The sequence below is a fragment of the Erpetoichthys calabaricus genome, chromosome 5 (genome assembly GCF_900747795.2).
Source record: "Erpetoichthys calabaricus chromosome 5, fErpCal1.3, whole genome shotgun sequence".
Lineage (NCBI taxonomy): Eukaryota > Metazoa > Chordata > Cladistia > Polypteriformes > Polypteridae > Erpetoichthys > Erpetoichthys calabaricus.
The window spans coordinates 244,657,537-244,682,796 of NC_041398.2; the positions used below are offsets into that span (position 1 = coordinate 244,657,537).

The 25,260-nt window shown below is 41.5% G+C and overlaps 1 protein-coding gene across 3 annotated transcripts in view; it reads left to right on the forward strand.

The window, feature by feature from the left end:
* The first annotated feature begins 2,138 nt into the window (after window positions 1-2,138).
* The window catches only part of znf827 (zinc finger protein 827), a 227,094-nt gene continuing 203,972 nt past the window's right edge, over window positions 2,139-25,260 (forward strand). For all 3 annotated transcript variants that reach the window (XM_051928105.1, XM_028802722.2, XM_051928106.1), the window contains exon 1: window positions 2,139-2,619. In XM_051928105.1, the coding sequence (XP_051784065.1) occupies window positions 2,577-2,619 (43 nt within the window). In that variant the 5' untranslated portion in view covers window positions 2,139-2,576. The remainder of the gene's footprint in view (window positions 2,620-25,260) is intronic.

Below are 25,260 nucleotides of genomic sequence, written 5' to 3' on the forward strand. Positions count from 1 at the left end.
CTCTCTCTCCTCGGAGGTTTCAATTTGCTGATGTGCTCGCCTCGCTTGTGTATTAGTGGCTAAGCGAGTTTCTCTTTTGTCGACTGTTTCATTTTAGCGACCGAGTAGATTTCTTTGAGCTTCATGCTGTAACCTTGCACTTCTGGGCCGGGCAGACTGACACACACACATCCACGCATAAGATATATAGATATACTGTATATAATATGCATACAGTGTATATATACAGTATATATACTATATATATATATATATATATATATATATATATATATATATATACACTATGTATATGTGTGTATATATATATATATATATATATATATATATATATATATATATACACTGTATGTATATGTATATATGTGTGTGTGTGTGTGTGTATATATATATATATATATATATATATATATATATATATATATATATATATATACTGTATACACTATGTGGATTTAAATTTGAAAAAATTACATTAATAAACAACACCTTAGATTTAAAGTGACAATGTCCCAGGTTGGTTGATTCATATATTTATGTAGTGCATTTTCCAAAATGGATTAAATTTAAGCAGTGGGTGGTAACTAAAATTGGGAGCTACATTTACATAATTTTTTTTTTTTTTAAATACGGTGGTTTTAGATTTACATTTACAATGAAAAAATAATTTTCTAATACCCAAGGTGACTGGAGTGCACCGTTTCCATGTTTTACTTACTAGGCTGACACCATTATCCATGGCGGCTTACATCATTTGAGACATGACTGGTTCCGTTTCTTTTGTTTTCCCGAGTGGGAGCTCGGCAGGCAGGGTTAGTGCTCGAGGTCACACCAATTCAGTAGTGAGATTTGAACCCTCGGCCTCCCAGGCTGAAGTCCAGAGCCTGAAGCACTACACCACACTGCCTTTCTTGGAATAGGTGAAAGTTAAAAGGGACTAACAAATTTGTGATTCAGTTTTACATTAATTCAGATCAAATTGAGATTTAGTTTTAAATTACCTTAAAAAACAGTGAGGTTTAGATTTACATTTTTAAATAAACTCCTAATCTGAGTGAGGCACAATTGTATATAGTGCCATTTCCAGAATGGATGAAGTTTAAACGGCGTGTGCTAATTAAATTAGGATCTAGATTTAAATTACTATAAAAAAAATACAGTGGGGTTTAGATTCACATTAATTAAAAAAAATAATGTTCTAAACCTCCAAGTGCACTTTTATGAAGTGCCTTTTTCGGGACAAGTGAAATTTAAAATGGACAAACTAAGTTAGGATTTAGATTTTAATTTAATTAAAAAAAATATATTGGGCTTTAGACTTGCATTCTGCGGTGGGTTGGCACCCTGCCCAGGATTGTTTCCTGCCTTGTGCCCTGTGTTGGCTGGGATTGGCTCCAGCAGACCCCCGTGACCCTGTGTTCGGATTCAGCGGGTTGGAAGATGGATGGATGGATGGATGGATGGATAGACTTGCATTAGATAACAATAATGAAGAAATAATTCAATCAGAGCATAATAAATTGGGACTTTGATTTCAAAATAATTAGAATAAACAGCAATTTATAGGTTGGTTCATTTACACTTTAATATAGTACCTTTTTCAAGTGAACTTTAAAAAGGACTAAGTAAGTTGGGATTTAGTTTTCAAGTTAATTAAAAACAATAAATTGGGTTTTAGATTTAAATGAGATAAAAATAATTAATCAGATTTTACATTGACCAAAATGAATAAATCTGGAGGCAGGTTCGAAATAATTAAATTAATGAAAAGCGATTTATAGGTTGGGCGATTCGTGCTTTTATATATTGTGCCTTTTTCCAGGACAAGTGAATTTTAAAAGGTACTCACTAAATTGGGATTAAGTTTTACCGTTTTATTAAAAATAATGGATTTTAGATTTAAACCATATAAAAACAATGAATCGGGGTTTACATTTAAATTAACTAAAAATACTAAATTGAGCCTTGGACTCGAAATAATGAGATGAATAAAGAGCGATTTATAGGTCGGTCGATTCGATAAATATATATATAGTGCCTTTTTCAATTCGCCGGCCCCCGGCCTAACCGTTAAATCAACGGCGCTGGCCGCCTCTGCATTTCCAGCGCCCACCTCTAATTCCGTGTCGCCCCTTTTACCCTCGCGTGTGGCACGGAGCACAGCGCGGAGTGGCGCGCCTCCTCACTCGGCCACAGTCCCTGTGTTGTTGGGTGCACGCTCCCCGCTGTACGTACGGGCGCGCGCCCCCGTGCCCGCGCGCGCGTGTCTGTGTGTGTGTGTGTGTGTGTGCTCTGCTGTTGCTGCCCTTTGATCCCTGCATTAGTGTTAGTTAGGGGCTCGGAGACACACACATACACAGAGAGCAGCCATAGTCAAGACACAGCAACACCAGCACCACCGCCTCCTCCTGCTGCCGCCGCTGCTCCCGCTACCCACTGCACACTCCAAACCCGGGGACAGCCAGGTGCACGACAAGTCCCTGCCATCAGACACTCGCACATCATTTCCATGGAGAACATCTTTTTTCACCTTATCCCTAAAACACGGAGGAGCATGTAATTAAACAGGGGTGAAAATGCCCAGGAGGAAGCAGGAGCAGCCCAAGCGCCTGCCTTCGCGTAAGTCCATTTCTGCTTTTTTTTCTGCTTTTCCTTTTTTCCGGTGGCTCGCTGGGTGTTTGGCGCAGTAGTTTAGGGTTAAAGAGGTGAAACGGACAAAGGCACGGCGGAGGTGATTTCTCCCGTTTGGGCTAGGCAGCCATGTTGGCGAGGAGAAGCTTTCGAGCGCACCGCTAGCCCTCGTCCGCCGCGCCGCTGACTGATCGATCGAGAGCTCCCGTTCTCCTAAAGGTTGCGCTCAACCGCGTATCGGTAGGAAGTCAACGGCAACATTGTCGCCGAGCGGTTTCGTGAATCCGCAGCCATGAGGAGGAGGGGGAGTGGAGTGAGAGAGAGAGAGAGAGTGTGTGTATAAGAGAGAGAGAGAGAGTGCGCGTGTCTGTGTGTGTCTCGCTCTCCCTCTCCGAAAGGGGAGGAACTCGAGAATGTGGCCGCAATGAAACGAAGGGTCACTCGGATCAGACGAGCCAGGCTAGACTCGGGCTTCAGTGCCTAAGCTTAGATCGTAACCGCTCCAAAAGCCGATCGCCAACTTCGCTTGCCAAACGCCTAACTTTCTTTAGTGGGGTCCTGGGCGATCGAGGAAAGGGGGGGCTTAGGAGGTTGGGATTTTTTAACGATGAGGTATTTTTTTCCACCCCTCCCACTTCAGTCGGGTTCATCTGTGTCAAAGCCATGGTCGGTCACCTGAAGTTCAGGGCTGACTCCCCCGCCCCCCCGTCTCTCTCTGTCCGCGTTGTGGCAGACAGATAGCGATCGATGGCGATCCGGCGAGGTGACACTCGTGCCCTAGAGACCCAGATGGAAAAGGGGGGCGGGAGGGGGAAAGCTGGCGGGGCTGTTTGGCTGGCTGCGCCGTTGGATTGCCACCCACACCAGGACTCGTCCGTTAACGTTTCTCCTTCTGACCCTGCACGCGCTGTTCCGTCGCCGCTTTTTTTTTTCCCTTCTTCATCTGCAAAGCGAAGTGGGAAATGGGGGTTTGCTCGTGTCGCCGCTAGGGGGCCCCCAAAGGTAGTCGCTCAGGCTTCTTGAGTTCGGCAGATCTCATTGTTCGAGCTCGGCGGGGCCACACGTAGGCACGCTTCATTTCGCTTATTATTTTCTTGGAGAGGAGCTTGCTGATGACAGATCCCATGTGTACTTTACGCTCCCTGTATGGATTTGGCTGGGGAGGCACACCTCTGTGAAGGTCAACAGAATGTAAGCTCTAGATAAAGAGAAAGATGCATAAGTTTGGTTTTTTTCCCAGTTGATCCCAGTTTAACCAGTGGTCCACACTTCTCAGGACTGAATGCAGCTCAGTTCCCTCCTGTGGGCAGGATGCTGATTCAGTTACCTGACTGGTTTATTCATTCATCGGGCTGAAGCAGTGGCAGGTAGAGACGGAGCAAACTCGGGGCAGGTTTATTTGGTGATGGTTGCAAGTTACAGTGCTTGTTTTTTACAGTGACGTGTTTCCAGCTGGACAGAGGCATGGTCACCAGGCAGGACTGCATGCAGGTGATAACGGCTGTCACAACTGAGGAATGTTGGCACAGCCAAAGACTGTATACATACAAAGTATTCAGTCCCCTTCACATTCTGCACACTATGTTGTGTTGTACATGTAATTTGGAATGATACCTTTGACCATGTTTGACCATCAGTTGACACCAGTGATTCTCAAGTTCAGTCTTGGGGTTACCCCAGTGGTTGCAGGTTTTTGTTCCAACCAATTTCTCAATCAGTCAGTCATGGTTACCTTTAATGGATCTCATTGTTTAATTAGCTGACACATTTTTTATTGTGCATTTTGAAAAAGATAATAGAGTTAGATGCATACACACATACACACACACACAGGATATCAATACATTTTAACTTTTTCCTCTGTATCAAGTGCTTACTTTGTTTAAATTTTTAAATCTTCTTTTTCTGCGGAGTTTGCTTCCTTAAATGTATCCGAATCCCAGCAGGTAATCATGAACAGTGCAGACACCAGCACAAATGGCACTGAAAGGAACTACTTTAGTGTTACCCACTTAGATAGAACTTTGTGTCCCCCAGGGGAAATATGGCTTTTTAAAGAAGCTCTTTAATATCTAAATAGATAGAAAAAATATATATACACACAACAGAATGACTACAAAGAAGAAAATTAAAAAGAAAACTTTTGTCTTGGCAGTCCCAGTAAGGTGCTATACAGGTGTATTGCTTTTTGGTGTAAAGGAGCCCCTCGCAGTGTTTTGTTGACACACTTTTATTGAATAATTTGTTAGGTGAAAGTCCTTAGAGAGAGAATGTGCCGCATTGTTCATAATGACACTTAGTTTTGTTTTAATTCTGTGCTCCACCACCACCTCCAGGGGGTCCAGAGTTCACCCCATAACCGAGCCTGCCTGTTTAGCTTGTTAATTCGGTGGGCCTCTCTTGATGTGATGTTACCATCCCAACATATCACAGTCTGGACATCCCAGTGTTATAGAAGATAGGAAGGATGTCACTACCCACTTTGAAGGAAAAAGAGCCCACTCTGCCCTTTCTTCTATTGCTTCTGTGGTTGGTTTGAGAATTTGTGAATTTCCTCTTAGGATGGATGGATGGATGGATAGATAGATAGATAGATAGATAGATAGATAAATATGAAATGCACTATATGATTGATAGATAGATAGAAATGAAATGCACTATATGATTGATAGATAGAATTAATAAAGTATCTATCTATCTATCAATCATATAGTGCATTTCATTTCTATCTATCTATCAATCATATAGTGCATTTCATATTTATCTATCTATCAATCATATAGTGCATTTTATTTCTATCTATCAATCGTATAGTGCATTTCATATCTATCTATCTATCTATCTATCTATCTATCTATCTATCTATCTATCTATCTATCTATCTATCTATCTATCTATCACCTGAGAAACCGTAAACGATGTGTCCATAAAAGACAGCAGGTCTGTCTTGGTACATCCTCTCATATTTCAGAGCTGGTTGAAGCTTCACTTCCACCTGAAGTTTGCAGGCTGGTCTGTTGACGGATTTAAAGGAATATTCCATCCGAAATTTACATTTTATTATAAGTTACTTACCCTTTGTAGTTTGTACTGATGGCCAGGAAAAGTTTAATGTCCTGTTTTTATGAAGAACACATAGCGTTTCCGATAGTATAGGCGTTCATAGAGAGTATGCTGGACAACGGCAAACAACATCAAAACATAAGAAAAAAGTCTCTGTTCTCGGGTCACGTAATCCACATGAGAAGCCATCCAGTCATATGCTCAAAATGTCCCAAACCTGTTTTTAGTAAATTCTTAAAATATTATTACATAAATCACTTCCGGGAAACGCTTGAGTGAACTGAAACGGAACACCCTGAGGCTGTGGGGAGAGTCTCCAGCTTTAAGTTTCTAGGAGTCGCCATCACAGAGGGCCTCTCCTGGGCTGACAGTACTTCTGTGGTGGTAGGCAAAGCACAACAACGCCTCTCTCCACTTTCTGAGAAGGCTAAGGAGAGCGAACCTCCCCCTAGAAGCTCGTGGTCAACTTTTACAGACTCACCATAGAGAGTGTTTTGATTAACTGCATGACAGCTTAGTACAACAGCTGCATCAAAGCTGCCAAAAAAGTCCAGCAGCGGGTCATTAGAAATGACATAGGACAGGGGTGCCCACACTTTTTTGGCTTGTGAGCTACTTTTAAAATGAGCAGGTCGAAATGATCTACCTACATTCAAAATGCTATAGATAGATATATGGTTGAAATAGTTTACTGTCAAATAATGCAAAGAGTACGCAACATGTGTTTCGCCCTAATTCTGGGCTCATCAGGCGTACACACTCACTACACTCCCTTACGGGAATCGAACCTCGGACGTCAGCGCTAGAGTGAGTGTGTACGCCTGATGAGCCCAGAATTAGGGCGAAACACGTGTCGCGTACTCTTTGCATTATTTGACAGTAAACTATTTCAACTATTCTATGATCTGCTTCTCGCAACTGAAAGAGGGCACATGGCGGATGTTAGCCAACTTGCTGACCAACCACAAGCGTTACCTGGTAGGTAACCACCCATACAATCAGATTGTGATTCAGACTACGAATGCCGTGAATATATATATATATATATATATATATATATATATATATATATATATATATATATATATATACACTGAGTATACTTTATACATAAAATATATGTTGTCATACCTTGCATAACTGAATAACGTTTATGGCACAATAACAATTCAATACATTTATGGTCATTGCAGTATTTGGATTTAATAATCTTCATGTGGGAAAAGGCTGACTCGCATAAATAAGTAGAGCCGAATAATGCAGTCAAGGAGGTAGCATGTTTCCTCATGTTTGGGTACTTTTCCCCTGTTAGTAAGTTCTAAAACTGTCCATGAGCCCCAGACTTCAGCTGAATGTCATCCTGTAGTGTCAAAATCTCATCCTCCACTGCAGAGGAATTTTAGGTGAAACAGTGTTGCAATTTTTGATGCGGGTGAATCCCCCTCAACATCTTCCCTAAATGCATAGCACTTAAATGTAGCGATTGGCTCAAGTAAAGCTGAGTCTTGAAACCGTCTGTCAAAGTCTGACAGGCAATTTTCAATGTGCTCGGTGTAGCGTATGCTGTCGAGTTGCGCACATGCCTTCCATTGCGTCTCCAGCTCTGACGCAAGGTGTTGGATGTCACCCCAAATCAAGGCGCTGCAGCTTTGAGGACAGATGTTGCATTTTTCATTTGAAAGCATTAACTGAGCTAATCATATTGACCATGGAGTTCTCTTTTCCTTGCAGCTGTAAATTAAGCTCATTCAACATGTTGGTCAGATTGGGAAATAAATGCCAAGTCTAGCGGCCATTGATCGTTATTAAGTTGCTTGTATTTTGCATGTTTAATGACAAGGAGAAACTCCTTTTTCTCCGGACAGGGGTCTCGAAATCTCAGCAGGAATTTCTCCCTAGCCATCTGTCGCAACGAAGGCTTCTTTTTATCATCTCTCCATCTTGGAAGGACTTCTTATGCTTAATGATCAAGTGACTCACCCGGAACATTGCTTCGGTGTGTCTGCCTTTGCTTTTAAATTCAGCCGAGTGAAAAATGACGGCTGTCCGATTAACTGCTATTTTAGTTCCCTCTCCTTTCTCTTTCTCAGTTCGCTTTTCGGAAGGAAGTCAGTTTCGTAGTTTTTATGAACAGTTCGAAAGTGCCTTTCCACATTTTCCTTCTTTGGAATAGCAATGATAGACTGACAGATCAGACAAACGCACATCGATTATGACATTGTGAGAGAAAAAAAATCCTTTTCCAATTCCACATCCAGCCCATACCCTCCCCAAACAATTTTTTTTAAATCCCTTCTTTAGTCGATATAAATTGGAAGGCTAACTAGATCACAGCCGGAGTTTTGCAGTAGATCGTGCGTGCGGGATGACCCATTTGTTAGAAGGAAAGAGATCTCAGACTGGCCACCTTGTATGTCAATCAAGTGGCAAATGCCATAGGGAGGATATATGATAGACTAACGTTTAAAAAAATTTTTTTTGAATGCAACGCGATCTACCTGCACTACCTTTCCGATCTACCGATCGACATATTGGGCACCCTTGACATAGGAGATTACTGGCACTGAACTTCCAACACTTGAACATCTATACAAGAGTCGCTGAGTGAGAAGGGTTAAAAACATCATCAAGGACAGAAGTTGTTTAAGCGCCTCCAATGAGGCAGGTGCTTCAGATCACTCCGTGCAAATAAACTGCTAATATGGCTTCCTCTTGACTGCTCTAAAATTGTTGAACTCTAATATCTCCTCAGTCTGAGGTCATTTTTCATTGAACATGTACAATATGTTTTGTAGGTAATGTGTAATATGCTGTTTATTAACATGTGCAATAGTAAATAATCTGCCCTGGTTACTTGGACATTTAACATTGTGTGTGGCATCCTGCTAATACTTTGAACCTATTTTGTACAATTACTCTGTTTTTAGTTCTTTTTTGTATGTATTTATTTATTGCATCGTTATCTATGTCTGAACTGTGTGACTTTTAGATTTTAAATGCACCTTGGGGTTGTCACAAAAGTAATTTTGTTGTTATATCAGGGGTTTCGAACTCCGGGCCTGGAGGTTCCGCAGTGACTACAGGTTTTCATTCTAACCCTTTTCCTAATCAGTGAGTAATTTTCACTGCTAATTAATTCCTTTTCCCTTCATTTCAATAGCCTTGTTTTCAAGGATTCAGTCCTCTGAATTGATTTGTTTCTTCATTAAATGGCAGCCAAACAGAAATGAGACGTGAAACGAGCCAACAGACGAGCAGCTAAACTGGGATTTCAAACTCCAACCAATTTCACTTCTAACAGTTTCTTAATGAGAAGCTGATTCTTTCTGTTAATTAAGCCCGTTATTTAATTCAATGGCTTGTTGCTGCTCTCATTCTGCCACAGCAGATATTTCCAAATTTGTTGATTTTTCTGTTTTTTCTAAGAACACCGTCAAAATGTTTTGGTGACCTGAGAGACCAACCTTACTGAGACCTTCACCTTTCTTTATTTTCAGATATTGTGTGATGAGCACAAGTGAGCTGGTCACGTGGTGGCTTGTTTGTCTCATTATAGTTTGGTTACTAATTAAGGAAAAAGAGACAACTAAGGGGCCTGAGTCAAGTTAATTAAAACTAAAGCAAAAGAAGTTAATTAGCAGTAAAAACGGCTCACTAATGAAGAAGATGGTTAGAATGAAACCATGCAGCCACTGCGGCCCTCGAGGACTGGAGTTCGATACTTGTGTGTTATACAATGACAGTAAAAAACATGAACTTGACCTCCCGACCCCTTCACTGGTCACAAGTCCAGCCAAGTAACCGCTTATTGATTGGCTAACATTGCGTGTCACGTGATAATCGACAGTACAAAGTTCACTGACAGACAAGTACAACTAAAGATCAAAGTAAAGGGAGTGAAAGCGTTTCCAGCAAGAGAATATGCCAAGTATGTGTGCATTTCTAAGATGCTTTAACACGCCAGAAGGTCAGTTTGCCCAAGGAGTTCCATGGCCTGCCGCTAAATAATCCCGAGGCACTGCAGTTGTTCATATGAATGTAAATGTAACAGGTCTGCAGTTCAAATGCTCATTCGCGTCTGGCCGTATTCCGTTTTAGTTCACAAAAATGTTTTCCTGAAGTCCGTTATTCCATAATACTTTAGTAAAAATACATGTGTTCGGGTTGTTGTGGAATTTTCTGCAGTAGTTCTAACTCCATTGGAATACATTTTATGCATGTACCAATAAAATGCATTCCAACAGATGGTTCATGTCAAACTTTAGCACTGCTGCAGAGATTACAATGAATATCCTATTACTATTGGTTGCTGGTTGTTATTATTGGTATTAGATTTGTCTTTACAAAGTTATAGCATCTTTTGTTATCATTAGATTTGTCTTTATTGAGTTATAGGACCTTCTTTATTTGTCTGCCTACAGCCCCAATTGTATGGTTTGAAAATAGTCACCACAGATTATTACAGATTTTTTTTATTAGCAAAATGACATTTTATTGCCGTTGAATAAAGATGGAGATTTCCATAGTAAACATTCAGACTCTTTTGCTAAAAAAAATCTTCTTAAAATTTTAGCTTTGTATTTATAATTAGTTATGTATGCATTTATGAAAACAGTTCATTGCTTTATTTTTCATGCAATGTTATTTTAAATTCTTCACTGCCTGTTTATTTATAAAATCATCAAGCTGTGCTGTCCATACAAGATGGTTTGAAATCAAAGTAATCAGAGTAGACCTCAATGTTAATGTTTGCAGTGCACCATACAATGCATATGACTCTGTTATGTGCCTTTTGTTGTGGGATTCGTAAAAGCAGTGTTAATGTTTGTGATGCAACATCTGTTGGAATGACAAATGCAATGCATAGGTCTCTTTTATATGCCATTTGGTATGGGATTTGTTAAAGCAGTGTTAATGTTTGTGATGCAGCATTAATGTGTACTGTATATCAATTTTATATGACATTTGGTATGGGATTCGTTAAAGCAGTGTTAATGTTTGTGATGTGCCATTAATGTGTACTGTATATCTATTTTATATACCATTTGGTATGGGATTAGCAAAAAACATGTTAATGTTTGTGATGTGGCATCTGTTTTAATTACAAATGTAGTGCATTTGCCTCTGTTGTATGCCATTTGATTCATAAAAGCAGTGTTAATATTTGTGATGCGCCATCTATTGGAATGACAAGACAAATGCATATGTCCCTGTTATATGCCATTTGGTGTGGGATTTGTAAAAGCAGTGTTAATATTTGTGATGTGCCATCTGTTGGAGCGACAAATTCAATAAATATGTCTCTGTTATATGCCATTTGGTAAGGGATTCGTAAAAGCAGTATTAATGTTTGTAATGTGCCATCTGTTGGAATGACGGACGCAATGCATATGTTTCTGTTATATACTATTTGGTAAGGGATTCATAAAAGCAGTGTTAATGTTTGTGCTTCATCTGTTGGAATGACAAATGCAATGTATACATCTATGTTATATGCCATTCAGTATGGAATTTGTAAAAGCAGTGTTGATGTTTGTGATGTGTCATCTGTTTGAATGACAAATACAATGCATATACTGTATCTCTGTTATATGCTTTTTGGTATTTGATTCATAAAAACATGTTTGTTAATGTATGTGATGCACCATCTGTTGAAATGACAAGACAAGGGCAAGGCATTTTATTACTAAAAATGTTTGTGAGGCACCATCTGTTGGATTGACAGAGACATTGCAATTGGAATGACTCACAGACACTTACCCTTTTGTGATTCCCCCAAACTTGCGTCTTTCTACATCTGACTTCACTGCCAGCAGAAATGTGTGTGTCTCTCTCTCTCTGTATTCTTGAACAAACCTCCTTGTTGTTCTTATTGGAAAATTCTGGAGTAATTAATATCTCATAACAATAACATTCAGAAAACCTTTTAATCCTGTTTATGGTGAAAGAGAAAACTCTTTTGAAGAAGTCCTATCAAAAAATAGCAACATCCATATAAAAAATGATAATAGCTACTGAAGAAGAGTCTATCCTGGCACACTGGGTAGGAACCATCATATTTAAATGGGCTGATTTAGAGTTGACAGTTATCCTAATAGTACTGAAGGAAGAAAAAAATGGAATAACCAAAGATAACCCAATACAAGAACAGCACAGTTGATTTTTATGTAGCCCAAAATCATACAAAGATGTGTGGTCTTTAACAGGCCTTGTTTAATTGACAGCCCCCCAGCCTCGACTCTCTAAGAAGGCATGATGGAAATGTGCAGACACCATACAGACCTTCTGGCACAGGTTTCAAAGCCCTGACGTGAGGTCCCTTGGGGCAGCAGTGCTAACCACTGTGCTGACCACAACTGATGGTGTGTTTTTCACAATCTGGTCCACCTCGAGCCGTTTATATTGTGGGTTAATATGGCAGCTGGCAAATCTGTGGGACACTGGCCTGAATCTGCACCACTCTTCAAGTCCTGGGTGTCTGCTGCCCCTTGATGTGACTGTTTTTTTTTTTTTCTTTTGTTACACCACCACACCATTAGACTCTCCTCTTCTCCTGCGGAGGATTATCTGCTCTTTTTTGTAATCTGTTTGTCATTTGTAGACTGTAAACTGTCAGTCTACTTAAGAGCAGGCCCCATATGCAAAGAGCACCAAAATCAGTCCAGTAAATTGATGAAAGTGGAGTAATTAACAGAAATGTTCATTTTCTCAAGGGGTGTTATGCCAGGGTGAAGAAGGCAGACAAGGACTGAAAACCCAAATTGGCAGATGGTTTAGAGCAGGGGTCTCCAACACGTCACTCCTTTCCAAGTAGCTTGCCAAAGGGTTAATGAATCCTACATAAATTTGAAAACTTGATTAGTCAAATCAGGGGTGGGCGATCTTTCCAAAAAATCATATCACGAACCTTTTAACACAAAATCACGATCCACAATTTGAATTGCAATCTATCTTTTCAATGTGGCAGACACTTAAGAGAATATCCGGACTGAAACTCATCAAGACCTAAGTAACACTTTATTTTAAATATCGAACAAAGTTGAATTCAGTTGTTCTCTCGTTCGCTAGCTAAGTGGAGTTAAGGGACACACCCCGAAGCGGGCGAGTGAGTGAGGAAGGCCTCGGCCCGCTGTGTGTTTCTCGGATTTGCACAAATAAAGCGTTACCGCAAGCGAACTGATACATAATGAAATGAGAGAAGTCGCAAAATCAACCAGAATATTCAAGCAAATTATAGAAAAAAACACGATAGAAATCTGTTAAGTAGTTCTCTCGTGAAAGCGGGCGGACAGACAGACATTGGATTTTATAGATTACATATCACTAAACCTTCAAAATAATGTGCAGTTAAAGCATCAACAGCATTTCTGGAGCTTAGTAGAGTCAGATAACTAGAAGAATCTTCACCAAGCAGCTCTGGAAATGTCTGCTTTGTTTGGGTCTCCATACCTCTGTGAGTCTGACGTGAATGTCATGAAATCAAAGTTCAGAATGAGACTGACAGACGAACATTTAAATGACTCCATCAGAGTGAACCTGAGTGGCTCCACTCCACCATACACCTCAGTGCCAGTCTTCTAACTAAACAACACATCACACATGCGACTGGACCTGTGAATAAAGTGACACAGTGACATGTGACAAAATGACAAATGAAGAAGTCATATCTGTGAATTTGGAATTGCATTGTTTTGTTTTGACAGCATTCATGTTTTAATTCAATAGTGTGAGATACACGAGAAAATGCATACAGACATATAAAATGCACTTGCAGGTGAACTCAATATTTTTTTGTGATGTTTTAATGCAAAATGTGAGTTGTGGACACCAACATTTTGTGAATGTTCAGGCAAAACAAGCTTATTCAGTTTGTTTGGGTTGAAATAAGCTATGAGAATAAACGTTAAAAAACAGGAGGAGCTCTCGGCCATTCTCATTTTGTAAAAGTAGCTCTCAGGTCAGTGGCGTAGCGTAGTGGGGGCGGCAGGGGCAGCCCGCCCCGGGCGGCACTTTTAGGGGGCGGCAAAATTTCACAATAAATAATAATAATATCTTGTAAAAATTTGAACCATACCTAAATAAGGGGGCGGCGGAATTTTCCTCTGCCCCGAGCGGCTGACACCCATGCTACGGTACTGTCTCAGGTGAAAAATGGTTGGAGACCCCTGCTTTAGAGAAACACCGGTATCAGAATACAAAGTAGGAATCGCTAACAAATGTATCAGATTGGGAACCTTTTACATAAACCAGAAAACTCTAACCAATACTGTTAAGTCTAATGAACGTGCTGTGACCTGTAGGGGGCGCATCAGAGACCCAAACCCCAGACACAACCGCACAGACAAGTTCCAACTCAAGATTCACAGGAGCACAATCCCATTCCTTTTTTTTTTCTCTGCCTTTCTTTCCTCCACTCCTCCCAGACACACTTTGTCCTTCCTCCACACCCGAGTCCATCTCACCTGGGTGAGGCAGAGTTGCTTTCTTTCCATTACCACCACAGTATACCCAGGCTGCACTTAAGGGTTAGGCCAGGTTTATACTTCACACGTCGTGACGCACGCTCCAGTGGACGCTACTGCTACACAAGCGCTGTACAGTTTATACTTGAGCACGTACTTTATGTAAATCAGTAATTCCACCCTCTTAGTCTGTGGTTGTATTTTGTTTTATTGTTAGTTCTTTTTGACATTTTATTGTATGTTTTATGTAAAACACTTTGGCTACAGCATTGCTTGTGTTGTATTAAATGTGCTCTATAAATAAATTGATAATTGATAAAATTGACAATTAAACTGAAAAGCGACCTAAAAATTAGAATTTTTCAGGTCTAGAGGACCAAAAGTAAGGGTGGGAAATTTAAAACTTGATATCTGGAGCAACTAGACCAGTGTTTCCCAAACTCGGTACTGGGGGCCCACTGTGGCTGCAGGTTTTTATTCCAACCAGATTCCTAATCAGTAACAACACCTGATAGCACTGATCTCATTTAATTAACTGGGATTCTTTTCTCTTTTTTAAATTCAGAAAAGCACAGCAGCATGATTTTTACATTTATATTTCTGCTTTTGCTATAGATTTAAATGCTTAAATCTCTTTTGTTGATTTCATTATATTTTGCCCCTTCTTTGTGCAGTTTTTCCTCTTCGTTTTATGTTATTAATCCATTTTCCAACCCGCTATATTCCTAACTACAGGGTCACGGGGGTCTGCTGGAGCCAATCCCAGCCAACACAGGGCACAAGGCAGGAACCAATCCCGGGCAGGGTGCCAACCCACCAGGTTATTAATTTCAATTAATAATATATATATATCAGTGGCGGGCCGTCAGGGCCTGTAAGGCCTTCTCTGCTGGCCTAAAAAATATCTGAATCACAAACTGATGTTATATTTTGTCCATGAATACTTATTAAATAATAGTCTGTCCACTTCCTTTCCTTTGTGCTGCTTCCAGACATGTATTTTCGTATTAAAGCATTTAACCAATCACATTTCAGCCATCATTTCTTGCCAGGCGGGGTCAAAGTCAAAGAAGTCTGCCCGGAGGCCTTCACAATCCGTTCTGCAGGCCCTCTAACACAAAATAAATGTCAATTAAACTGTTGCTTCAACCAATCAGATTTTGAGTTGGTTTCACTAGGCCCCTCTAGCAGGCGTACGGCAACGTCACCGTATTCAGACCCATTGATTGGATAGCATGGTGCGGATGGTGTAATAAAAAAATCTGAATGAGAGCATCATGGGGCAGCTGAACACATTGGTATGTTTGGCGGTGACCATTCCCGTGTCCACTGCTTCTGTCGAGCAGACATTTTCAGCCCTAAAACTAATTAAAACTCGTAAAATAAAAGATGGCCGCCCCACTTTTTAGTACACTTTTTAACTTAATATAAGAGTGTTTTTTAAAAAGTATTTATATATTATATATGGAGGAGAAGGTTTGTGATACGGTTTGCATATTTGCAGCTGAAGATCAGATGTAACTTTTTGTATATATTGCCTTTGATTCTTGTAAGTCTAAGCATTAACCTCTGATGAAGGCCCCTGGTAGGGGCTAAAAGCTCAGGAATAAAAATTACTTTATGATACGTGATTCATTTTCTCCCTTTGTGGATCTCCAGCTGCAAATATATATATACATATATAAAATATATACAGTGCATCCGGAAAGTATTCACAGCGCATCACTTTTTCCACATTTTGTTATGTTACAGCCTTATTCCAAATTGGATTAAATTCATTTTTTTCCTCAGAATTCTACACACAACACCCCATAATGACAACGTGAAAAAAGTTTACTTAAGGTTTTTGCAAATTTATTAAAAATAAAAAAACTGAGAAATCCCATGTCCATAAGTATTCACAGCCTTTGCTCAATACTTTGTCGATGCCCCTTTGGCAGCAATTACAGCCTCAAGTCTTGTTGAATATGATGCCACAAGCTTGGCACACCTATCCTTGGCCAGTTTCGCCCATTCCTATTTGCAGCACCTCTCAAGCTCCATCAGGTTGGATGGGAAGCGTCGGTGCACAGCCATTTTAAGATCTCTCCAGAGATGTTCAATCGGATTCAAGTCTGGGCTCTGGCTGGGCCACTCAAGGACATTCACAGAGTTGTCCTGAAACCACTCCTTTGATATCTTGGCTGTGTGCTTAGGGTCGTTGTCCTGCTGAAAGATGAACCATCGCCCCAGTCTGAGGTCAAGAGCGCTCTGGAGCAGGTTTTCATCCAGGATGTCTCTGTACATTGCTGCAGTCATCTTTCTCTTTATCCTGACTAGTCTCCCAGTTCCAGCCGCTGAAAAACATCCCCACAGCATGATGCTGCCACCACCATGCTTCACTGTAGAGATGGTATTGGCCTGGTGATGAGCGGTGCCAGGTTTCCTCCAAACGTGACGCCTGGCATTCACACCAAAGAGTTCAATCTTTTGTCTTATCAGACCAGAGAATTTTCTTTCTCATGGTCTGAGAGTCCTTCAGGTGCCTTCTGGCAAAGTCCAGGCGGGCTGCCAGGTGCCTTTTACTAAGGAGTGGCTTCCGTCTGGCCACTCTACCATACAGGCCTGATTGGTGGATTGCTGCAGAGATGGTTGTCCTTCTGGAAGGTTCTCCTCTCTCCACAGAGAACCTCTGGAGCTCTGACAGAGTGACCATCGGGTTCTTGGTCACCTCCCTGACTAAGGCCCTTCTCCCCCGATCGCTCAATTTAGATGGCCGGCCAGCTCTAAGAAGAGTCGTGGTGGTTTTGAACTTCTTCCACTTACGGATGATGGAGGCCACTGTGCTCATTGGGACCTTCAAAGCAGCAGAAATTTTTCTGCAACTTTCCTCAGATTTGTGCCTCGAGACAATCCTGTCTCGGAGGTCTACAGACAATTCCTTTGACTTCATGCTTGGTTTGTGCTCTGACATGAACTGTCAACTGTGGGACCTTATATAGACAGGTGTGTGCCTTTCCAAATCATGTCCAGTCAACTGAATTTACCACAGGTGGACTCCAATGAAGCTGCAGAAACATCTCAAGGATGATCAGGGGAAACAGGATACACCGGAGCTCAATTTCGAGCTTCACGGCAAAGGCTGTGAATACTTATGTACATGTGCTTTCTCAATTTTTTTATTTGTAATAAATTTGCAAAAACCTCAAGTAAACTTTTTTCACGTTGTCATTATGGGGTGTTGTGTGTAGAATTCTGAGGAAAAAAATGAATTTAATCCATTTTGGAATAAGGCTGTAACATAACAAAAAGTGGACACAGTGATGTGCTGTGAATACTTTCCGGATGCACTGTATACAGTGGAACCTCGAGGCACAACCGTAATTCGTTCCAAAACTCTGGTCGCAACCCGATTTGGTGGTTACCCGAAGTAATTTCCCCCATAGGATTGTATGTAAATACAATTAATCTGTTCCGGACCGTATGAGCTGTATGTACATCCGGCGCCGCCGAGAGTGGCAGCCTTTTCAGCAGCTCCGTGTATGACTGTATGTGTATGTGAACTTTTCTACTTTTATTTTTCTATTTTTATTTATTGATCACTCCTATCACTTTATTTTATGTGGATTTGTTCACTGGACACACTTACTTTTACAACATGGGCATGGATTTTTACACGCCGAGACTCGCCTATTCAAGTACTCAACTCCGAGTGCTGAGAACAAATGCCAGTGCCGGTGTGGTTCCCTATTTACCCGACGAGGTAAGAAGGCGGTATCGTGGCAGCAGAGCGGGCACTAAGCTAAAAATGAAGTGGCTTGTGAGAAAGTGGCGTTTTAAGCCTTCGGTGCCTTCTGTGATTCTGGGGAATGTAAACTCAATCTCAAATAAGATCGACGAACTGGCTGCGCTGGTGTAAAATGTCAGAAGCTACAGAGAATGCAGTTTGTTGTGTTTTTACGAAACGTGGCTAACTAACACCATCCCAGACGCTAATGTGGAACTACCCGGGTTTAGCACAGTTAGAGCGGACAGAGACGCAAGTACCTGTGGGAAGCACAAAGGAGGAGGACTCACTCTCTATGTCAATACACGGTGGTGTAACTCTGGACATGTTAACGTCAAAATCTCCACTTGCTGCAGGGACATCGAACTGTTGGCCGTAAGTTTACGTCCCTATTACTTGCCCAGAGAGTTTGGACATGTCATTGTTGTTATTGTATACATTCCTCCTCGGGTGGACGTGGAGTCAGCGAGTGACATCATCCATTCTGCTGTTGCTAAGTTACAAACGCAGCACCCTGAGGCGCTTGTGCTAATCGCTGGAGACTTTAACCATGTGACGCTGGACAAAACATTACCTGCATTCTCCCAGTATGTGGACTGTAACACCCGGGGAAATAAGACTATTGACTTACTGTATGCAAACGTTAAAGATGCATACAGCGCCACCCCGCTGCCTGTGCTTGGGAAAGCAGATCATAACCTGGTTCTGCTTCAGCCTCACTATAAACCAAAAGTGAGAGTCCTACCTGTAACCACACGATCATTCAGGAAGCGGACCCCGGAGGCTGAGAATACTCTGAGAGAATGTTTTGGAACTACATACTGGGATATCCTGCAGGGATCTCATAGTGAGAACATTGATGAAGTTGTTGACTGCACTACTGACTACATCAACTTCTGTATGGACATTGTAGTTCCAGTAAGAACTGTACGCTGCTATGCTAACAACAAGCCATGGATTACAAGTGACATCAAGAGCCTTTTGAACCAGAAGAAAAGGGCTTTTAAAGACGGTGATCAGCATGAGCTCAAGCGCGTGCAGAAGGAACTCCGAATCCAGCTCAGGGCGGTGAAGGAGCAGTACAGGAGAAAGCTGGAGCAGAAGTTGCAGAATAACAGCATGAAGGAAGTGTGGGATGGGATGAAGATCATCACTGGCTGTAGCTCGAAGCGGGGTATCACCATCGAGAGAGACGTGAAGAGAGCAAACCAAATGAACAACTTCTTTAACAGGTTTGACCACCCTAACCCACTCTCACTCTCACCTCGGAGTACTGCACCCTCCACACATCCTTCTGCTGATACCAGCATAGGAGAGACATCCCCACCCACAATTACAACAGCGCAAGTGAGCAGAGAGCTGAGGAGACTTCGTGCCAGCAAAGCAGCAGGTCCAGATGGAGTATCGCCACGACTGCTGAAGGCCTGTGCGCTGGAGCTGGGGGGGTCCTCTGCAGCGCATCTTCAACCTGAGCCTGGAACAGGGGAGAGTCCCGAGGCTTTGGAAAACATCTTGTATCACCCCAGTTCCAAAGGTATCACGTCCTAGTGAGCTGAATGACTTTCGGCCTGTTGCTCTGACATCACATGTGATGAAGACCATGGAGAGGCTGCTGCTTCACCACCTTAGGCCACAGGTTCAACACGTCCTTGACCCTCTGCAGTTTGCATATCAGGAGAAGGTGGGAGCGGAAGATGCCATCATCTATATGCTACACCCATCCCTCTCTCACTTGGACAGAGGCAGTGGTACTGTAAGAATTATGTTTCTAGACTTCTCTAGCGCCTTCAACACAATCCAGCCTCTGCTCCTTAGGGACAAGCTGACAGAGATGGGATTAGATTCATACCTAGTGGCATGGATCGTGGACTATCTTAAAGACAGACCTCAGTATGTGCGTCTTGGGAACTGCACGTCTGACATTGTGGTCAGCAACACAGGAGCGCCACAGGGGACTGTACTTTCTCCGGTCCTGTTCAGCCTATATACATCGGACTTCCAATACAACTCGGAGTCCTGCCATGTGCAAAAGTTCGCTGATGACACTGCTATCGTGGGCTGCATCAGGAATGGGCTGGAGGAGTAGTATAGGAACCTAATCAATGACTTTGTTAAATGGTGCGACTCAAACCACCTACAACTGAACACCAGCAAAACCAAGGAGTTGGTGGTGGATTTTAGGAGGCCCAGACCCCTCATGGACCCCGTGATCATCAAAGGTGACTGTGTGCAGATGGTGCAGACCTATAAATATCTGGGAGTGCAGCTGGATGATAAATTAGACTGGGACTGCCAATACTGATGCTCTGTGCAAGAAAGGACAGAGCCGACTATACTTCCTTAGAAGACTGGCATCCTTCAACATCTGCAATAAGATGCTGCAGATGTTCTATCAGACAGTTGTGGCGAGTGCCCTCTTCTACACGGTGGTGTGCTGGGGAGGCAGCATTAAGAGGAAAGACGCCTCACGCCTGGACAAACTGGTGAGGAAGGCAGACTCTATTGTTGGCATGGAACTGGACAGTTTAACATCTGTGGCAGAGCGATGGGCGCTCAGCAGGCTCCTATCAATCATGGAGAATCCACTGCATCCACTTAATAGTATCATCTCCAGACAGATGAGCAGCTTCAGCGACAGACTGCTGTCACTGTCCTGCTCCACTGACAGATTGAGGAGATCGTTTTTCCCCTAAACTATGCGACTCTTCAATTCCACCCAGGGGGGTAAACGTTAACATTTAACATTATACAAAGTTATTGTCTGTTTTTCACCTGCATTATTATCATTCTTTAATTTAATATTATTTATTGTATCATTATGCTGCTGCTGGAGAATATTTACCATTGGGATTAATAAAGTTATCTATCTATCTATCTATCTATCTATCTATCTATCTATCTATCTATCTATCTATGCGCTGTCTCTCGCTCACTCGCTGCACAGGGAGAGACTGAACACGTGCGGAAATCATCAGCGCGTACGAACCGGAAGGGAAACTGGCTTATTCATCACCCGAGTGTGTGGTCGTGAACAGATGCAAAAGTTTGGCAAACGTTTTGGTCATAACCCAATTTGTACGTTGTCCGAGACATTCTTGACCCGAGGTTCCACTGTATATATTATTTTCAACTTTTTCGTCTTGGGTTTTTTTTAGTATAATTTTGTAATCAATATTTTAACACTTCTTTTTATATTTCTATCTGTTACTAGCACCATCTATTGGTAAAAACCTGAACTATTGTTCAAATGAAAATTTTATTTCTTAATTCTTCTTCTTTTTTTGGCTGCTCCCATCAGGGGTCACCACAGTGGATCATCTTCTTTCTGTCCTCGTCATCTTGTTCTTTAACACCCATCACCTTCATGTCCTCTCTCACCACATCCATAAACCTTCGCTTAGGCCTTCCTCTTCTCCTCTTACCCGTCAGCTCTATCCTTAGCATCTTAATTAACATGGATTCATTGATCAATTAGTGAAACTGATTGTTGATTCATGTGTTGTCATCGGAAGTGAGTAAGTGTGCAACATTTTAAGTCATGTGGACAATAGGAAATGGGTTAAATATCGATTACAAGATTTGTACCTGACAACAAGCTGGTGAAGTTAAAATAAGCATGGTAATAATAAATACGAGTAGAGCAGACACGCTGGCAAACAACACGGAATAATCAAAAGCTGCAACTACTTTACCATCAGACCCACTAATTAGTAAATAATGGATTAATTAAACAATTAGAACACCTAGAAAAGTAGAATGAAAATCAAGATGAAAATATAATAACATTTTAATATTTATATTTTTTACCAAATTTAGTTTTCTAATTTCTATATTGTTCCCAAAACACTAAATAACAGTTCACTTAATTAGCCCAGGGGTCCAATTAAAAACAGAAGCTGGTTGGAACAAAAACCTGCAGCCACAGTGTGCCCCCAGGACCGAGGTTGGGAATCCCTGAACTGGACATCAAGACGAGCCGAATGGTGCACCACATGTGTGGGTTTTCTTGTACCGCTGAAACAGGAGGCACCAGGACAAAAACATAAAAAAAAAAGGGATTTGAAAGCATCAAGAAGTAATTTATATAAACATTGAAGCTGGCGTGTGGTTCAGTGCACATATGTCACATAGTTTTTTAAGACTATATCCATCCATCCATTATCCAACCCGCTATATCCCAACACAATGATATGCTTTTATTATAGACTCCTCTTTTAGGTCTGTCAGCTAGAAATATATCGTGTTTGTCTGATATGCAGTTTCAGTGTCAGAGAGCTTTGACAAATTGCACCGTTGACTTTTTTTTTTTTATATCACAAAGTCAATCAAGATGTAAAAAGCAGCTTAGGTAAGGTTCAGTAGGTTCAGCAAAGTCGTGTGGGCGTTCTTAACATGGTAGTGGGTCTGACCTTTGAAAAAGAATCGTTATGTGATAACCGATCTGTTAAACTCAAATGAGCGCTTGCTTACTTGTCCATCCATAACATTTTTACCACATGGCTTTCTGACTGTCTGTAAGAATTTGGATGCACCCTGAAGGGGTCCTGCATGGGACCATAGCTGTGAAATCATTTGCATGTCTTATTGATCCCCATGGATGTGATAAATGTCCTTTATGTTCTGACAGAGGCAGAGAGAGACCATCTTCCATTGTTTTCTGTTTTGTTTTGGGATTTAGTCACATTTATCTGTTCTTAAGTGAAGGAATAATATGAGTAATAGCAGGTGTATTGTCTTTTAGGGTCCTGTGAAGACCCCATTTTCCCCTGTATACTCTTTCTTGTGTAGATCTTAACTCTTTGAGGGCTGAATATTTTTTCCAAGAAACTCAGTTTTCTGAAAAGCACACATAGTAATGGTGTCACACATAAATCAACATAAAATGTCTGTTGCTATGTGCTGTGGCTGCTGTTGGCATATGTTCGGCATCTCTGGCAGCAGTGGCTGCGTGGGGGCACCTCAGTGGTCAGTGGGAATGCATGGTGGGCCGGCTGCCTGGCTGTCTTCACACAGCAGGTGGGTGGCGGTGGGGGTTGCATTGTGAAGCAATCTGGTTTGTACCTCTTGACATGATAAGTGGTGGTCCTACCAGGCAAACGCTTCTGTAGGTGTATCAGCTGGGGACCGATCAGATGGTGCTGGTACCTCACTTTTGTTTTTGATATCCATCTCCAGATCACTTGCATCAAACTCGGAGTCCGACAAGTCAGAGTCCTATTCAATGAAATTACGTAAAAGGTCCACGGAGTATTTTGCTTTGCACATTTGCTTTGGTCTCTCGCCAGATGTCAGTGCCATTTTAGAGGTTGTTTGCTCTTCGCTACTCACGCACGTGTAGGGAATCGAGGTTAAATCAACAAACATATGTAACTTTCCTTCTAGCATAGAGAGTCAAACTAAAACAGAAGGGTGAGTTTTACAGCTGATTGCCATCCTCTACTCCTGAATTTTGACAAAAGTCGACATCAGCCCTGAAAGAATTAATAATAATGTCTTCAGCCTGTTATAGTAGAATATCATTGAAAAGTTCATTTATTTCAGTAATTCAATTCAAAAAGTGAAACTCCTATATTATATAGATTCATTCCACACAGAGTGATATATTTCAAGAGTTTATTTCTTTTCATTTTGCTGATTATGGCTTATAGCTAATGATCCAGATGCAGAAGAGCAGCTCTGAACGCACAACACGTCAAACCTTGAAGCAGGTGGGCTACAGCAGCAGGTGACCACAGCGGGTGACACTTCTGTCATCTAAGAACAGGCAACCGAGGCTAAAGTTCACACGGGCTCACCAAAATTGGACAATGGAAGACGGGAAAAACATCACTTGGTCTGATGAGTCTAAATTTCTGCTGCAACATTCAGATGGTAGAGTCAGAATTTGGCACCAACAACATGAAAACATGGATCCATCCTGCCTTCTATCAATGGTTCAGGCTGGTGGCGATGGTGTAATGGTGTTGTGGATATTTTCTTGGCACACTTTGAGTGCCTTAGTACCAACTGAGCATCGATTAAATGCGAGTGCCTACCTGAATATTGTTGCGGCGCATCTCCATCTCTTTATAACTGCGGTGTGCCCATCTTCTGATGGCTCCTTCCATCAGGATCATCTCAAGCTGGTTTCTTGAACCACCCACCGGGTACTAGCAAGGTGTACCTAATAAAGTGGCCAGTGAGTGTATCTTGACAGTCTTGAATCAACAAACCAATAGTCAATAAGCAACAGAACCTCAAACTGGATTTGCAAGATGATGTTGTGCCCAGATTTATGATTTTTATTTTTTCTAATTGTGTTTTTGGACTTTAGGGTTAGGGTGAGGGTAAATGAAATTACTTACATTTAAAGAATCTATTGGTAATATTTAATATTTTGACCCTATTTGTTTTTGTCAGTGTTCAACACAATTCACATTCTCCTATTTTGCTCATCCTACGGATGCCACCATTCTTGGATAGTTTTGCTGCCAGTTGCTGTGCCATTGCTAGGCTTGACTACTAGGAGAGTGAGACATCCTTATCATGACGGCATAAGGTCTTACACTTCTGGTTGTCCAAGATTTAACTCATTTAACAACTGTATACCCAAACCATCTTGGGAATTCATAATAGAAAGATGTTATATCAAGCAAATGTTGGCTGCCAAGATGTGTGTGTTATGCCATGTCCACACCACTACGTTTTCATTTCAAAGCACAGGCATTCGTTACTATTTTCACCTTTCATCTACACTACCCTGGTATTTTTAACCCCTAAACACACAGATGGCTTAAAAAACGCCTGACACGTTTGTGCTTATTTTGTGGCCTTTCCCTGATTGGGTCCTCCTCATTACAACATCTCATTCCTTGACTGGTCACCCTTCATGGAAGAAAACCATATTCTAACATGGAGAACACAAGAGGAGTTTCTTTCCATGGAAGTTGTTGCGCTGCTTCCCTGCATGAATCTAAATTGCGTTTTGTACAGTTTTAATGCTGCAATACCTGCACAAAAGGCAAATGATTTACCAGTCGCTACAGTTTTTCAATAAATCCAGTTGCTGACGGTGTTACCATCCCGTCAAGAATTTTTTCACTGATGTGCGCCTGCCAAGTGTGGGCAAACAGCTAAATTATATGCGTTTTTGATCGTTTTGGTGTGGGCAGAGATCCCTTTGTAAATGACGTCAATATGCTAGTGTGAACAGAAATCATTTTCGTTTAAAAAGGCCATTTTAAATGAAAACATAGTAGTAAGGAGCTAGCCTTAGGTTAACTGGTGATTCTGAACTGGAAGAGTGTGGGTGTGTACCCATTCATAGACTGGCAGCCTTTTCCTGACGTGATTATATCA